General features: G+C 39.1%; 1 protein-coding gene across 1 annotated transcript in view; it reads right to left on the bottom strand.

The window, feature by feature from the left end:
* Nucleotides 1-3,544: 3,544 nt before the first annotated feature.
* Nucleotides 3,545-18,700, bottom strand: part of LOC122792476 — a 216,661-nt gene continuing 201,505 nt past the window's right edge. Inside the window, exon 2 of the mRNA XM_044060251.1 lies at nt 3,545-4,813. Within this exon, the coding sequence (XP_043916186.1) occupies nt 3,850-4,803 (954 nt within the window). The 5' untranslated portion in view covers nt 4,804-4,813 and the 3' untranslated portion in view covers nt 3,545-3,849. The remainder of the gene's footprint in view (nt 4,814-18,700) is intronic.

The following is an 18,700-nucleotide window of genomic DNA, read 5'->3' as shown; positions in this document are numbered from 1 at the left end:
ATCTGCATTCTCTGCCATGTTCTTTATCAGAGTCATAATCCATGACTCCTGGGCATATCTGGTATTACCAATAAGGAGTTCCTTAAGGAAATCACTCAGCAAAAATCACTTACATAAGCTGCCATGTGCTGGGTGTGTGAATCCTGAGCACTGCCCAGTTGGTGCACTGACACACTGTATATTATAACTTGTGTATTGCTGATGATATGGCAGTTGAGCAAGTGAAGTTTCTTATGACTGATATATACTGTCCTTGTATCAGAGGTGGGGCATTGATGGCACTGTGTGTGTGTGTGTGTGTGTGTGTGTGTGTGTGTGTGTGTGTGTGTGTGTGTGTGTGTGTGTGTGTGTGTGTGTGTGTGTGTGTGTGTGTGTGTGCAGTTGATGGCACCCAGTATATGTGGAAAATGGGATGTTTTATAAAATGCTCACATGGTATTGCTTCACTCCACTGCAGTATGAGGGAACCACATATGTTCCTCCACATGCTGTGGCATGGTATTGAAAAACAGGTGTAGTATCCACGAGGTAGAGACCTGGAGTACACCTACTGCATCCTCAGTCAATCGCTGGAAGGTCCCTGCAGCAACGATTATCAAAGCCACACACAGCTTGATGTCTGCAGGAATTACCGTTATATGGATCCCACAAGCCTGTAATAGAGGGCAACAAATCTGTCCCAGCTATGCATAGTGATTCTGCCCACATGGTAGTAGTCCAATATTTCAGTGTCATGGATGGGATGAAATGTGAAGCATGGCCAGAGTCTGCTGTGGCACAGATGGCAATGGCATGTAGCTTCATGGCTACTAGCAGAGTAATCAGCCTCTGATACGTACATCTCTGCTGATCAGTCTTCTAGCCCTAACATATTAGCATGGTGTCTATCTTTGTTCACTATGAGTTTACAGAATGCACTTGCACTAGTGCTCAGGGCTTGTGACAGTTTGTATACATTTTTGAATCACTTCTCCATAAAGCTCTCCCTCATTTGCATTCTAATTTACCCCCTTTATAAATCTGTTGCTCATTTCCATCTTATTGTCTGCTTGTTTGTATGTTATGCTGCCTGAAATATAGTGCAGCTTTGCATAAACACACTGTGTGTCTTCCAAATCACCCTATACTCTACACGCCGCATCTCATTGTGCAATTTCACTATTCACACTGCACTGTTTCTTAATCTAGGGGACTTTGTGTTGACACAGGAACAGTTAAACTGTGCTATCTGTCACATTCATTTTATATTATATATGTTTACTTAGAAACAGGTAAATTGTGCTACAGCTGACATTAATTTTTCATTGTGAAAATTCACAGGATTATGTAAGTTGTGCTGTTGCACAAATGAATTCTATATTGTATGTTTACTTGCATAAAGGTAAGGTGTACTCTCACATTTATTTTATCTTGTGTGTGTTTTCTTATAAATAGGCAAGCAATGATGCTGCTCATATTTATTTTATATTGTGCATGCTTACTCAGGTAAAGGTAAGCTGTACTGTCACTCACATTTATTTTCTACTGTGTGTGTTTACTTAGGAGCAGATACGTTCTAAAGTCACTTTATTTCATATTGTGTGCATTTATCAAGGAAAAGGAAAGTGATGTGATTAATATCTATTTTATGCAGGGATGAATTCAGAAACAGCTGGTGTACACCTTGCAGTAATCATTTCCAATTCAGCAATATCACAACTATGGAGTTTTAGCAAAAAGATATACAGCACTATGGTGGACTGTGTCTGTGTTCATGCTAAATGCTAATGAGGGTAAACGGTTCAGGCCTTTTTAAATGCCTTCAAGGTATGATATAGAGTATCCTCAGTATCTGTTTCCCAATACCCGATATTGTAGAGTTGCTCATTAGTCTAAGGAAGTATGGTGTCATAACAACCTCCCCCTTTGCATGTGCACAAGCAGGCACACACACACACACACACACACACACACACACACACACACACACACACACTCATGTTCACACATTTATTCATGCACACACGCACACACACACACACACACACACACACACACACACACACACACACACACACACACACACACACACACCACCCAACACGACCTGTCTGCCAAACTCCCCAGCACTTACCTCTGCTGCAATGGGGGAACATGACCTTATGGCCATGTTCATTAACACAAGTGGCCATGTAACACAGCTGAGTGATTCTTTAAATGCCTTGGCTGCATAAATGCCTTACTGCATGCATTTCCAAGGGGAGCACACATGGCTAATTAGCATAGGCCATGCCCACTGCAATGTCTTATTAGCATTTGTGGTAGATTGTAGGGACAGTCCACCATGGTACTGCACACCACTTTGTGATTCTGCACTGTGATTGGGCTGTCTCTGAATCAGAACCCATGAGACATAAAACAGGCTTACCCTTCATGGCACTATTCTGAATTCTTCCCTCTGTGTGTTTACATATGAACAAGCAAGCTATGCTGTCACTCAAACTGAATTTATAGTGTGTGTGTATGATTGCTGCTGCTCACACTTAATTTGCAGTGTGTGTGTGTGTGTGTGTGTGTGTGTGTGTGTGTGTGTGTGTGTGTGTGTGTGTGTGTGTGTGTGTGTGTAAAATTAAGAACCAGAAAGCTATGCTGTTACATTTCATTTATACTGTGTGTGTGTTTACTTAGAGGTAAGCTGTGCTGTTACTCACATTTATTTTATTTTGTGTGTGTTTACCTAGGAAGGGGTAAGCTGTAGTGTCCCTCACATTTATTTTGTATGGTATGTTTATGTCACATTTATTTACCACTGTATGTGTTTACACTAGAACAGTCATGCTGGCTGTGTTTGGTATTTATTTTGCCCATATTTACATAGGAACAGTTAAGCTATGCTGTTTCTCACATGTATTTTATATTACACATGTTCACTTAGGAACGGGTATGTTGTACTGCTTGTTGGCATTCATTTTAAACTTGTGTGCTTACTTACCTTGGTACAGGTTGTTGTTGTTGTGTCTTTCGGCTTTTCCCAGTTAGGGGTCGCCACAGTGGAACTCCGGTCCGCTGATGATTGGTAGTTGATTTTTACATGCAGAGTTACCAGCTCTGATGCACAACCTTCAATGAAGGTACACCCATTCACGCATGTCTCCATGCAGGAGACGCTCTCGCTGAGAATCAAACCGGACAGCGTCTTAATGTGAGGCGACAATGCTACCGCAGCACCACCACCTTACCTTGGTACAGGTAAGCTGTGTTATCACTCATGTTAATCTTCATATATCCCTTTATAAAACATATACAACAAAAAATAAATGTGAGTAACAGTACAGCTTTCCTATTTCTATTCTTATGTAAACAAAATCAGTATATAAAATAAATGTGAGTGACTGTAGAGCTTACCTGCTCCTACACAAACACACACAACATAAAATGTGAGTGACAAACAACCTACTGAGTGACCTCCCACAACAAATGAAACTGCTCAGATACTTTAACTCAACATGTTCCTCTGAAAAGCAGTAATAACAAAATGTATGCACAGAACAAGAAATATGCATACTAACAGGTCACTAATTTTATTTGATTTAGCTTATATTTAGTTTTCATTTAAGCATGTGCAACCCATGCATTAATACAAATGTATAAACCAGTGTCATAGGCAATTACATTTTGGGGAGTGATTTCATATTGTATATGCATTTCTTGTTAACATACAACTTATTAAATTTCAGAAAACTTTATACTTGAAAGTGTACATTTTCAAAAAATCAGGAATCATTGTCTATGACCATTTTCCTTCAGATGTAACCTACACCACCACAAAATGAAAAGATAAATGATATATATTTTTCTGAAAAGCAAACATTAACAGCCTAGGATTTTGTTGTTATGTTGGTTGCAATAGTTAACTTGCCAAAACTGAATAATGGCCTGAGCTACAGCAGGACACTGTTTTGGACACCGTTTGTCATTTCTCATTGACTTGGGTAACTCAATCTGAATAGCATCAATAGTTCCTGAATACTTAGATCCAAATGTTCTTGTTATGTACCCTCCAATGAAATAATTACCTTTCCCAGGGCTAGGGTATGTAGGTGAAGGAACACAAATGTAGGCTTTGTTTTCTTGGTCTTCAATAAACTTGCCTAAGCTTCGGTTTCCTCTCAACAAATCATTATATGAGACTGTGCTTAGTTTTCTCCACAGGTGGGCAATAGAGGAATCATTAGGATTAAATGTGCCAGAATTCAGTTGTTGTTTAGAAATAGTGTAGCCAAGCTCTGTCCAGTTTTCTTCATGAGTATGTCCATGAATGTCTAGCAGAAGGCCTTCTGACACTTGGGACTTTGCCAGTTCAATAAATGCCATAAATTCATCCCAAGTTTGTTCTGCCAAAGGAATGCCAAAGGCTGCCTCATCTTTTTCTCTATTGGGGTCCAGCTTTGATCTATGGAGATGATTAATAACTACGTGGGGGTAATGGCCAGTTATTCTGTGAATATGTGCAGCAATTTCCAGTGTTATCTCTAATGTGTTCATGTCGGATACAGTGGACACCCCACAACTAGCTGGATCCTTGACTGTTCCTGCTGGGCAAACATGGGTAAAGTGACAAATGGATGTCTTCTTGTCCCAGCAACCAGAATCTCGATTAGGAATTGCAGATGGTTTTACTGAACCACCATGTGGAGCTGTTAGAATAATACTGAAGTTTCCTTTCCTGTACTCCATGTAATTGTTCTTGCCAAATGAAACATCTTCACATAAAATGCTGCTGAATGCCAGAGCTAAAAGGTACATGAAATCCAAAGATAACATTGTGAGTGACCTAATGAAAATACAGAAAAAAATGAAAGATAAGGATGGTCTTACGTTCCTTTCATCTGCTCTTAAATACAATTAATTATATATTTTTGTGTTACTTTGCTGAAATTAGAATATAATCAATTGTCTTCAGGCATACATCTATAGAGCAACAATGATACTGCATTCATGTTTAGCTGATAGCAATTTTAAAATGAAACTATTGACACCTTGTTTATAATTTTTGCATTAATATTTAGTACCTTAAAATGGATCATGCTCCATTCGGTTTCTAGGCTAGGTCCCGTCTGTGTGGAATCTGCTTGACCTCAGTCTGTGTGGGTTTTTCCCAGGAGGTTCAGATGTTCTTCATCTCACATTGCTGCAGTCCTTACACTTGGGTAGTCCGCTGTCCTCGGTCGGCCCGAATATCAAAGTATAAGGCTGACGTCGGTCAAGGCGCATTTGACTGACATCAGGATGTCAGGGTACAAATGCGCATGACCGACGTCATATCCTCAGTCTTTTTTGCCGCATGGTCCGATGCAGAAGCAGCATTGCAAGTGCCGGTTGGCGTTCAGAGATTTTTCGATTAGGAAGTTTCAGACCGAGTTCAAAGTTGGCTAAGTACCCGTTAGAATATTTTAGTTTTTCTTGCCTCAGTGATTTACCGGATGTCAGAAAAAGTCAATAATTGCATTTCTTGTGGGAAACAGATACCACATAGAGATTATCATACTTTGTGTATTCCTTGCTTAGGGCCTGAGCACGACGTTGTTGGCTGTCGCTTTTGTGCTAGATTTAATAAACGCACTATAAAGAGAAGGTTGGATTGTGCAAGGTTAGTCTTTGGGAAGCGGTGTAATTATAAAATGCCGTCGGATGCTCCGCCCGCTTCTCAAGAAGCGCAAGGACAAGGCAGTTAAGCCTAGGCTAGAAGAACCGTCTGTACCGGACGCCGGTTCTTTAGAGGTGTTGGTGGAGCCGGTGGTTCCGCCGGAGGTTTCTTTGTGTTCCCAGGGTGAGACCTTATTATTGCAAGATGTGGCCTCTCAGGAGGCAAGTCAGGCTGAGGGGGCTTCTCAGGTTACTATACTCCCCTCCCTTCCTAGGGTGGCTAGGCCCTCTCCTTCTGTTTCAAAGGCTTCTCCCAGGGGCAGGCCAGGTTTGGCTTCAGTTGGTGTTACCCCTAGCTCTTCAGGTACTGTGCCCAAGAAGCATATGCTTAAAATGGCAGAAGACTTGATTACTTTAATTAGGGGTTCTATGCCCCCTCCTGATAAGAGACCTAGGTTGGAGCCTGAGCTGGGGGTTTTGAGCAGGCTTCAGATGTTTCAGAGTCTTCGGCTGAAGACTTGCAGGAGTACTCTCCTTATTCTGATTCTGATGTGGATGATTCTACTCCTTCTGCTTCTCCTCCTGAGGATTTTTCTTTTTCAGAAACTCTTCATTCCATGAGGGAGCATTTTAAGTGGGAAGGTCAGGACTTCTCTGATTCCAGGAAAAGGCTTAGGGAATTTTTGTTTTACCCCAGCATAGGCCTTTGGCTATACCTCCTGTTTTGGATGTAGTAGAAGATGTTTTTACTGAGGCTTCTCTTAATCCTGATTCTTTGCCTCCTGCTCCTGTTAAGCCGGATAGGTACTACAGGGTGCCTGAAGCTCATAAGTATCTTTTAAGAGTCCTAGGGCTGACCCAGAAACTGTTAGTCAGGGGCCTAAGGGTGTTAAGGCTTCTGTTGTTAAGAATCCGGTTCCTGCAGACAAAGAGGCTAGGGCCTTGGATAGATGGGGAAAGAAAGTTTATACTTCTTCCACTCTTGCTATGAGGGCTTTGAATTGCCAGTTTCACATGTTGAAATACCAGAACTATCTCCTTTCACAATTAAAGTCTAAGGTTGATGCTCTGGCAGTAGGTATTGATTGTAAAGAGTTGCAAGATTTAGTGCATGTTTCTGAACAGGTGGGTAAGCATTCTTTGCAATGTGGTTTTGATGCTGTACAGGCCTCGTCTAGGGTGGCTGCCACTGGGTCAGTTCTTCGCAGGCACGCCTGGCTAAAGGATCAGAATTTGTCTGAACATGTTAAAACAAGGATTTTAGATGCTCCTTTACAATCTGACGTGTTGTTTGGTCCTCCTGTTGAGGCAGTTTTAAAGAAAATGGAAGACAAGGCTAAGTCTATGCAGACTGTTAAAGATTTTTTGCAGGTCCAGCCTCCAAAGTTTAGTAGAAATTGGCCTACTAAGGGGTGGACGTATCCTTCTTATGATTCCCAGTCTAGGGGTAGATCTAGACGTGGTAGGGGCAGAGCTCAGGGCTCTTTCAGGCCTAGAACAGGGAGTTCTCCTGCACAGTCTTGGTGAGGGCAGGGTCAGTCCTTTCGTAAACAGACCCAATGACCTACCTTTTCAGCTGCCAGAGCCTTCTCGTCTGGCAGCAACTTTGGGAGGAAGGTTGGCACTTTTCAAAGAAAATTGGAGTTTAATTACCCAAGACAGCTGGGTATTGGATATCATACACCACGGTTACAGGTTTTATTTCCATACCTTGCCTCCTTTCAAAGGCATGCCAGACATTCCTCCTCAACAAAGAATAGAGGCTCACAAGCAAGTTTCTCTGTTACTCCAAATAGGGGCCATACAGCCGGTCCCTATGCCAGAAAGGGGCCTAGGATTTTATTCTCGCCTGTTCCTAGTACCAAAGAAGGGGAACACGTGGAGACCAATTTTGGATTTATCTACCCTCAACACTTATCTGGACATTCCCAAGTTCAAAATGTTGACGTTACAGCAGCTTTTACCTCTGCTGGGCAAAGATCATTGGATGGTAACTTTGGATCTCAAGGAGGCTTACCTTCATGTTCCTATCAGACTAAGTTGCAGGAAGTATCTGCGTTTTCGAGCTGGGACTTCTCATTATCAGTTCTCTGCATTGCCCTTTGGCTTATCTACTGCGCCCACAGTATTCACGAAAGTTCTGGCTCCAGTGATAGCTTTCTTCAGGCTAAAAGGAATACAGATCTATCCTTATTTGGACGACTGCCTGATTCTGGCTCAAGGAAGGGAAGAGCTTCTTCATCATTTGGAATATGTGATAGCAGTGCTAAGATGCCTGGGGTATTCTGTGAACGAAATAAAGTCCAGTCTAGTACCCTCTCAGGACATGTGCTTTCTGGGTGTGAGACTGAATACAGCATCCCAGATGGCCTTTTTAACCCCGGACAAACAAAAGAGTCTATCCCTTTACTTCCATCAGCTGTCTCATCAGTCCGGGCTGACTGCAAGGACAGTCCTTCAAGCCTTAGGGTTCATGGCATCTTGTATTCTGGTGCTTCCCAATGCCAAACTGCATATGAGGAAGCTGCAATGGTATCTCAAAAATGTATGGACACAGCACTGCCAGGATCTAGACACTGTCATTCAAATAATACCTTGCATTCAAAAGGAATTTTTGTGGTGGGCTCAGGAATGTCACCTAAACAAGGGACTCTCTGTGACCCGGCCAGAGGCGAGTCAGATTTTAACGACAGATGCCTCAGACAAAGCTTGGGAGCTCATCTAAATGGAAAGTGGATACAAGACAAGTGGCCTGCCAGACTACAACATCTACATATCAACCTGAAGGAGATGTTAGCAGTCCAGTTTGCATTAATAGCTTTCAAGGATTTACTTCTTCCAGGGCAGGTGTTGATTCTAACAGACAACACAACTGTCATGTGGTACATCAACAAGCAAGGGGGAACGCATTCTTATCCTCTATGCAGGCAAGCAATGATTTTGTGGGAGACTGCTCTCAGTTTACAGCTCACTCTTCAGGCAAGGTTTCTGCCAGGAGCACAGAACTCCTTAGCAGATGTGTTGAGCAGACGAATTATGGATCCCCACGAGTGGAAATTGGATCCTCATGTATTTCAGAAATTGACAGTGTCATGGGGTACTCCAGACATAGATCTGTTCGCTTCTCCACTAAACCATCAGCTGCCAAAGTTTTGCACAAAAAGGTTTCATCCCACAGCTTGGAAAGTGGATGCTCTTTCTTTCAATTGGAGCAATCTTCATGTGTATGCCTTTCCTCCTCTGCCTCTCCTCCCAAAGGTACTTCTGAAGGTCAGACAGGACAAGCCAAGGATGATTTTAATAGCTCCAGATTGGCCTCGACAGCACTGGTACCCATTACTGAGAAGTCTGGTATGGAAGCCTCCATGGCCTTTGCCTTCGATTCCACACCTGTTGTCACAGGAGGACAGCCATTTGCTGAATGTCAAACTTCACTCTCTTCACCTAACAGCCTGGCATATTCTGTTTTGAACCATAGAGGGCCTCAACTTCCACAACAAGTTTTGAATGTGATTTTGGAAGCTAGAAGGCCTAGTACAAGGAAAGTGTACGCAGATAAATGGAAGAGATTTTTATTTTGGAGTGCAGCAAAAGATTTTGATGTTTCGGAGCCTAATTTGAGTGTGGCTCTTCAATATCTTACTGAGTTACTAGACAAAGGTTTGTCTTTCTCTTCTATTAAGGTTCATGCTGCAGCAATTTCGGCTCACTATGATTGTGTCCCACCATTGTTTTCTCATCCTTTGTTCAAGCAATTTCTTAGAGGGCAAAGAATATAAGACCCCACGAAGAGCTCCTACTCCTGCTTGGGATCTCAATTTTGTGTTGGAGAAACTCACTCTACAACCTTTGAGCCTGCAGCTACTTCTGAGTTGAAATATTTATCATGGAAGACTGCTTTTGTTGGCAATTACCTCTGCGAAGGGTTTCTGAATTGCAGGCCCTTATGGCGGCTGAGCCTTTCTTGATTTTCATAAGGATAGGGTATCATTACGTACTAATCCTTCCTTTATGCCTAAGGTGGTTTCTAGTGTGGCTTTAAACCAAACTATTCATTTGCCTACTTTTTATGCAAATCCCCAAAATAAAGGGGAAAAGATTTTGCACACTTTAGATGTACACAGGCAGTTGCGTTATTATTTGGACAGAACTAAAGGGTTCAGGCAGTCTCAGCAGTTGTTTGTTTCTTTTGCTTTGAGTTCTCAGGGCAAGCCTGTGTCAAAACAAACTATTTCTAAGTGGATTGGGTTTTGCATTGCTTTCTGTTATTCCCATCATGGCAAGGAGGTTCCAGCTGGGGTTAGGCCTCATTCCACTAGGGCTACTGCCACTTCAACAGCGTTTTGAGGAGTGGCAACCAAGGATATTTTGGAGGCAGCTACTTGGAGCACAGATATGGATGTTAAGAGTTATAAAGGCACTACAACTTGTAACAAGTGCAATTACTGTCAATATATATCCAATGTTAATGCGTTTGTACATCCCTTGACAGGTGATTTTATTGATGTAAAGGTGAATGCAAACTGTAATACCAAACATGTGATTTACCTGGCTAGATGTTTAACATGCTCGTCCTACTATGTAGGAAAGACAGATAGAATGTTTAAAGAAAGAATAAGAGAGCATTTGTATCAAATTCGCATTCATTCTGAAGTAAATGCATTGTCTAAGCATGTTATTAGTGCAGGAGAAACACACAGTTTCACCTTTTCTGCTTTACAAGTAACTGGAACAAACATAAGAGGAGGTGACATTAGAAATTTAACAGAATCCATTGAGATGCTAAATCATAATGAAATATTATTACTACAATGACACACTATATATATATATATATATATATATATATATATATATATATATATATATATATATATATATATATATATATATACATATTTTTGTCTTGGTTTTCTAGCACATCAATTGATATGTCTACACTAGATTCTGTTATACATCAATATTTTTATCAGCCTTCATTTCATTTAATATATTATTTCAAGAATATAATATTTTATTCAGCCCTCCTTTCTCAATGCATTGAAATGATGTATTTTTAAGGATGTAGGAAATATTTGTAATTGTATAGGGTTATCTAGTTTTAATAAGTTTCATTTACAAATTTAAATTAATTGAACTTAGATTTGTATAAATAGTAGTGTTTGTGGTTTGACAATAAATATTTTCTTGAATTCATCTCAACACCCTGTTTTTTGGACTGAACAGTCAACCTTTAAAGAATTTGCTTAGTGCATTGAGCTTTTTTGTTATTTGAATTGGTGTTTTGGCGCCAATTTTGTCTTTATTCAAGAACTTTTGACAACAAAAACTTTCGTCTACGTGGAGCGAAATATCAACAGGAGATTCTGTTATTTGGTAAATACTGGCTTCTATTTGTTTCCTGTTGATTTTCCTGAGTCTGCCAGGGACAATTGTTTTAATATTTTATACAATTAATTATATATTTTTGTGTTACTTTGCTGAAATTAGAATATAATCAACTGTCTTCAGGCATGCATCTATAGAGCAACAATGATACTGCATTCATGTTTAGCTGATAGCAATTTTAAAATGAAACTATTGACACCTTGTTTATAATTTTTGCATTAATATTTAGTACCTTAAAATGGGACATGCTCCATTCTGTTTCTAGGCTAGGTCCCATCTGTGTGGAATCTGCTTGACCTCAGTCTGTGTGGGTTTTTCCCAGGAGGTTCAGTTTCCACCCACATACCCAAGAAAGTCTGTAGGTGAACTGGAAATCCTACAAATGTCTGAGTGAAGAACATACTTTGTGTGTGTGTGTGTGTGTGTGTGTGTGTGTGTGTGTGTGTGTGTGTGTGTGTGTGTGTGTGTGTGTGTGTGTGTGTGTGCTGGTACCCCCCTTTCAACATTAATTATCTAATGAGTGCTCGGATTGGCTGCAGCTCACCACTGACCCTGAATTAGATAGAGTGAATAATCAGGGAATTAATTAATGAATTAATTAATTAATGAACAATCTGTGACACTTTAGAGTTTGTATTACTTTTCATTTTCATTAAGCCTACTGCAACATGACCTTAATTCTGATCTGTTTTGCATTGCACTGTGGGGAGGACATTTATTCAGAATTGTAAGGCTGCTCAGAATAAAATATTCCTTGTTAAATGTCTTTAAGCTGCTGTAACAAGTATGTGGTAATAACAGCTTTGCTCATTACTTTTTCTACATGAATCAAGGATGTAGCTAGGCTTATCCTTTACATATTTTATGACCACTTCAGAAATGTATCAGCTTCTTGAGGTTAAAATTTGTCTAATACCCTAAAGTAATGTCTACAATGTACCTAAAGTGCAAACCGACAAGACTGCTCATGTAACAGTATGCTTGTGTTTACACAGGAACAACAGAGGAAAGTGAGGCAAATGTACATTAAGCAAAGGGAGGGCAATATTTGGAGAGAATGGTATATTTTTAAATGTAGGTGGAATTGGGGGGAAACAGCCATTTAGGTCTGTGAGTGAAAAACATGATTTTTTCTAGCTAGTCTGCTAACAGGATATGCTTTGTGTAAATAAATATGTCAAAGATAAATAATTCCTTCTAAACAGACTTACAAGCTGGTCCAATAAAATACATACTGTCCAAGATGTCTTATTAACTTGTTACCAGTTTTACAACTGTTTCTAGATATATAAAAGTAAATGAAGAAAGCCAAGGCAGGATACAATGTTCACATCCTATGAAGAATTTTGCATGAGCAATGTTAAGAGTGACATTTAGGACTTACCAAATATCAAGATAGAAATTAAAGACCTAATTGTGTCAGGTTGCGTGGACTAAGGGAATGGTTCTAGACTGCATCTTAGGTGACTGCGTTGACTAGCAGTTCCAGCCCTGGAGAACACAGACAGGAGGGGAGGAGGCAGAAGGGGCTTGGCCAGCTCCACTCTATACCAGGGAGAGGGAGGGGTTGAGCACAATCAGGGGCACACTAAGCAGTACCAACTTCCTGATGTAGACTACAAAGCTCACCGCTCAACCCTGGGGGTAAAACAGGGACACTTAGAGGGAAGGTCCTCCACTGCCATCCCACTGCATGCCCCTCTCTTTGCTTTGCCAGAAACTAAGTAAGATAACTCTAGAACACCCCTGATGGCTGTCTGAATGATGGCACCTTCTGCACAACCCTTGCCCTAGTGATAGGGAATGACTGGGCTGACTGGCCATGGAGGGAGCCAATGATTGGTAGAGTGTGGGGGCAAACAGTGCAAAAAAAGGCCTAGATACACAGAGATTGTAGCTGTGTCTATGATGCCAGTGAGTGAGATGTAGTAATAAGACTCAGAGGTTAGAGGATAGTAGCCAGGGTAGAAGAGATGAATTGAGCACTTCACACACTTCTCCTTCCTTGATGGGGACAGTGTCATGGGAACAGCTACCATTCCAGCAACTCCCATTAAACACAGAGGCTAGCAAACGAAAATACTGCATAAGTGGAAAGGGAGGTTGACAGTGAAGGAGTGACACCATGATGTGCATTATAGGTTGGAGAAAAGAATGGGAAATGGTGGTTATTCCATCCTGAATTCACAAGACCAGGGTCCACTACAGGCAAATAGCAGTGCATCAATCCCCTTTCCACATTTGAGAGGTCCATCTCCCCAGGCTCATGCAAGACATATGATGACCAGTAAAGGTAACATGCCCCAGAAGAGTCTGCCCTTTCCCTCTGAAGGATCACTGAAGTGTTGTCTCATAGTGATCACCTCCTGTTGGGGTAAAGCTAGTGCTACATCAAAGAGATGCTAGGGCTGCAATGATTGGTTGTGAAAGGGGATTCCATTTCTGAATCTGTTGTGTGCCAAGGGTTGGTCTGCCAAAGGAACAAAGTGGACAGCAAGTTTAAAAAATATGGAAAGCAAGCCATCCTTCTTGATTCCCTTTGCAAACATTTTTGTACTGTGCAAGCACACTCCCGAAGGGTCCCTATCTGAAGTATGAGACCCAATACTGTGAGACTTGACACTTTAAACATTTTACTGTGATTCATTAAAATTTGCTGTTACAGTTTAAAAGCATTTTTGCATGGGGGACCAGATTAAAACCATTTTTGCAAGAGGGACTCATCCCACTACATCCATATTCTAATTGTACTTAATTTCTCACACTTATACTAGAATCCATTGACAGTTAATGTATTTGACTGTGTAAAATTGCAGAGACAATTTGGAGCCGCAAGTAGATGCAATGTTGCACTGGGGTAAAAAGCACAATATGCAGTGTATGCAAATGACCACATAATGATATGGAAATGAGGTACCTTATGTAAATGTGGCACAGTGATTACGTACAATGATGGAATTAAACATGACGGAGTGATTCAGTGATGTATAAATCAATAGTGTAGTGCCAAGGCATAGACCTATCCTGAACGTTAAGGATTTATGGAGTACAGACAATCTGTAATCTTGGTGGCTGCATAAGCTATAGCAGACAACACATTAGGGACTACTCTCAGAGATACTGCCCATGACATAGTACACCGAGACCCTGCACACCATTGTAGATAGTACTGTTAGCCTCTTACTTACCACACCTGGCTGATCACTAGATCATAGAGCACTTTCATATGGACAGGGAGACCATACAACAGTTTGTTGAATTGTGTCACCAAAAGCAAAATCAAGGGAGTGCATGGATTGCTCATCCTAGTGGACACTAAGGTATGAAGTAGTGTTGACTATCCTAGCTACAGAGACCTTTCAGTGATCTACACAGGGCATGCTAAGAATACGCAAGTGTCAGTCCCATATATTCCATACAAATTCCTTGACATTGTGTTGCAGCACATGGAAGAGCATATATGGTTTCCAATGACTGCAGAGGACACAAGCACCACCATGCAGGTGTTTTACAGCATAGCCCATTTCCTTGAAGTCCTGGGACCCAGTAATTCCACAAACACTGCCTTCAAGACCCCATCTGACCCATACGGTGTGATATACATCAATATGAAGAGCTTTGACTCCCTTAGCTACTAGATGTGCAACACCCAAGACATCTGTAAAATATAACCAAGGGAGGAATTGCTGCTAAGGTAATAACACCCAATACTCCAAACAAAACCAGTTTATTTAATAAGTGCTTTTGTCCTGTATCAATAAGGACTTCTTATGTAAACTGTTTGATATGGTTTTAATTGGTGGGTCATGTGATCCTGTTAATGTGTTTTAAGAGTGAGAGATGGATGTGTTGTTTCATTCTGAAGAAGTCCTTATTGATACAGGACGAAAGAGCTTATTAAATAAACTGGTTTTGTTTGGAGTATTGGGCATTGTTACTTTGGCAGCAATTCCTCCCTTGGTTATTTATTACAAGTGTTTGGTTTGTTTACCTAAGATTCGCTGTGTGTTTTTACCTGGTTACTTTTTACAGCATTTGGATTTGGCTGCCATTACACATGCTATCTGGATACAGATGTGTGCATTTAAGGAACTTTGACTTGTTTTAATAATCCAGCCTTTACTTCCATGATATTTACCAGTTTTAATATGATGGTGGATAATGTGGGAATGTGTCCTTTATCCAAAGGTAATGCTGCTCTTGCTGAACGTTTGGCTACTGCTATTGAGCCAGTTGGTGAAGGAAACAACACAAGTGGAGAAACACCTGTCGCAACAGGTCACCCAAATTCAGTCTTACTTAGACTTAAATTTCCAGAAGTCTTTGCAACTTGTTCTCAAAGAATTACAATGGTAAATCAGGAAATGGATAATGCTGTTAGACGGAAAAGACCATTGCAGCAGAGTGAAGGACTTAATACAGTAAACTGTGAAGAGATTCCTTGCAGACAGAGGCTTAACCCAGTGGAAGGCATTTCTACAAGCCTAGATATCTGGTTTAATAGAGTTCATTTTTTGCAATGATTTCACACCCATCACTCCAGCACAAACTGGAACCTTAGACTCTCAGGAAAAGCTACGTAATTTTGAAAAGAAGATGAGCAAGGTACATGCTTTACAATGTGATAACACGTACCTTGCTGAATGTATTAAACTTCAACGAGTTCCGAAGGGACTACGTATGCTTAAATTCCTGAAAGGGCTTTCATGTGGACAAGAAGAATTGGAAGAATTGTGTATGTTCAACCCATATGGTCTTGAGTTAATTCAACGTATTATTAGAATTAACCATAAACACATTCAGAAATTATTAGAGGATGTTAATGAGCTTAATTTGCAGATTAACATAAAAAATCCAACAAATGCACCCACACAGCACAGAGCAAACTAAAAACTTTAATATAGAAATAAATAACACAATACAAATCAGTAAGTGCTTTCACATGGATCCACCATGCTTCCTCAGACTGTTATGCAACCACCAATAATTCATGTCTATTTAAGATGTAAATCATTCAGCTTGTTAAACAATTAAGTCAGTTGTCTAACCCAATGTATGCATTGATTCTTGATGCATCAAATGCTTTTGATAGAGTGTGTTGGGATTTTCTTTTTCAGACTATGTCATGCTTCAATTTCCCCATATCTTTTATAAATTTATTAAAAACCCTATATAAAGATATGTTTACCAGACTTTATATTAATGGCTACACATCTTCCCCTATAAAGATTACCAGAGGTACGAGGCAGGGATGCCCTTTGTCCCCGTTTCTTTTTAATAGATATTTAGAACCATTGTTATTATTTATTACTCAAAACACGTTTCATAAGATTCCTAGGATTTTCAATACAAACATTTTTTTTCTGCTTTTGCCGATGACCTAGTTTTGTATTTCCAAACTCCTATAACAGACCTTAGTAAAATAACAAATTCTATTGAACGTTTCTCTCTTGCTTCGAACTATCTTATAAATCCTTTAAAAACTCATATTTTTCCTTTAAATCATATGGTTCATAAATCTTACTTGTTCTCTGATTCACAAACCCAAATTACTTTTGGTGTGAAATATTTGGGTATTAATATGGAACACAACAATCACTCTTCTTTTCAAAATAACATGAGTAAAGTTTGGTTATCAATAATGTCTGACATGATTAGGTGGGAACATTTAAATCTATCACTTTTATCAAAAGCTACAATAATCAAAATGAATATTCTTCCAAAATTTTGTATCAATTCAATTCTTCTGACCAGATAATTCCCAAATCCTTTTTCGAGATAGTTAATAAAGAGTTAGCTAAATTTTTGTGGTTCCCTAAATCGGTTAGGATCTCTTATTCTAGATTGTCAATTTCTAAAGATAAAGGCGGTTTGGGATTACCAAATTTCTATCTTTATTATTTAATTGTTTCAGCAAATAAGCTATTGACCATTTCTAAATTAAATAATAGTAAATGTATTCAGATACTGTCTTGGGTTAAGCTATGGTATCAATACATTTTATCTAAAAACATAAACCCAGAGGCCATCCCATTTATTTCTTTAGATATGATGAGCACCATTAAAATCTCTAACTTTCTTAAACAAAAGATCAAAGCTTTTCAGGAATTAATAAAAATCAGTAATCTTGATAAGTTCTTTCATCTTTTTCAACCACTTCATTTAAATCCTAACATAATGTTAGATAACTCACCATTTAACCTAACAAAATATCCTCTTATAAAAAATTTGAAAGTCTGGGATATCTTGAAATATAAAGACTTGACCCTAGCAAACTTACGTAAGGTTCTGAAAGTTAATTGGAAGTATTCTATAATTTTACGTCAATTAAGAGAGGTAATTATGGTTAAGTATGACCTCATAAAACCTACAGAACATGATCTTAATAATTTAGATACGATAATTAGAACACTATCGTCATCAGTGAAAATGTTATCAAATTCATACAAACTGATAAAAAATTTAATACAAGGCCAAAATTGTCTTTTTTCAAATGCCTGGATGAATCATAATTCTCAAATAACTGAGAATCAAAAACTTTTGGCAATTAGAAATACTCGGGAATATTCTCCATTCAAGAAATTGTTGTATACACAATTAATGATTAATAATAACGCTTATCATACTCCTTATAAATTGAATAAATGTAATGCTAGTAAATCTCCATCGTGCACATGTTGTTCCTTTCCCCAAGCTGATCTCTTACATATTCTGTAGTATTGCCATTTTTCCCATAAGCTCTGGACCTCTTTGAAAGTAAGGTTGCAGAGAATGGGTTATCATAAATCCACGCTGTCTTGGGAAATTGCTATACTTCATATACCCATAGCATATCTTTCCAAAATGGATACTCGTGCTTATATTTATTTGCTCTCTTATAAAACTTTACATTACTCAAAATTGGCTTGATCGTACTAAATTAAATTGGGATACTTTCCAAAAATTGGCTTACTTATATATTGATGCTCAAAAAAATATGGTAAAGAGTCAAAAAAATGGCTTTAAAAAACAAAGTACTGGAGAAGGTTTTAAGTATTATTAATATTTAATAGCTTCTAAGGTTTTTTCTGGTCTTGGTGCTTAGTAATTTATACGTAATATTTATAATTTTTATTTTATCATTTGTTTTCTGGTTACCTATTGTATATATTGTGCTATGTTATTTTTTTCCTAATCCTAATAAGAGTTGCAATCTGCTTACACAAGTTGTTAATCTTTATTCAACTCCTATGTAATGTTTATAAATCAATAAAAAGATTTTTGAGAAAAATTTAAGTCAGTTGTCATGACAACATCCCTTACATTTTAACATCTACGCCCTTCACTCAAAAGTCTAACTAAGAAACACTTTGTTAAAACAAAAAGCAAAAAGAGTGTTAAAGTTTTCTGTCAAGTCAATGAACTTAAAACACAATGCATATATAACTTATAACTATATACATTGCCATTTGTCAGGTTTGCCAATATTTTTACATTGGTAAGACAGAAAGGATTTTATGTCAATGTATATACGAACATTTATATGCTATCAAACACTGTCATCCCACTAATGCCTTATCTTAGCACACAACGGTTTGTTACAATTTTAATTTTTTTTTTTTTTGGTATTATTGATAGGGTGCAGAAGGATAGCTCTAGTGGGAGTTGGGAAAATTTGTTGATGATGACAGAATTTTATTGGCAACTT

This window comes from Protopterus annectens, chromosome 1.part2 (assembly GCF_019279795.1).
Source record: "Protopterus annectens isolate FY-2018-M chromosome 1.part2, PAN1.0, whole genome shotgun sequence".
NCBI classification, from domain to species: domain Eukaryota; kingdom Metazoa; phylum Chordata; order Ceratodontiformes; family Protopteridae; genus Protopterus; species Protopterus annectens.
Note: the sequence above shows the minus strand (reverse complement) of the source record. Positions and strands in the feature narration are given on the sequence as shown.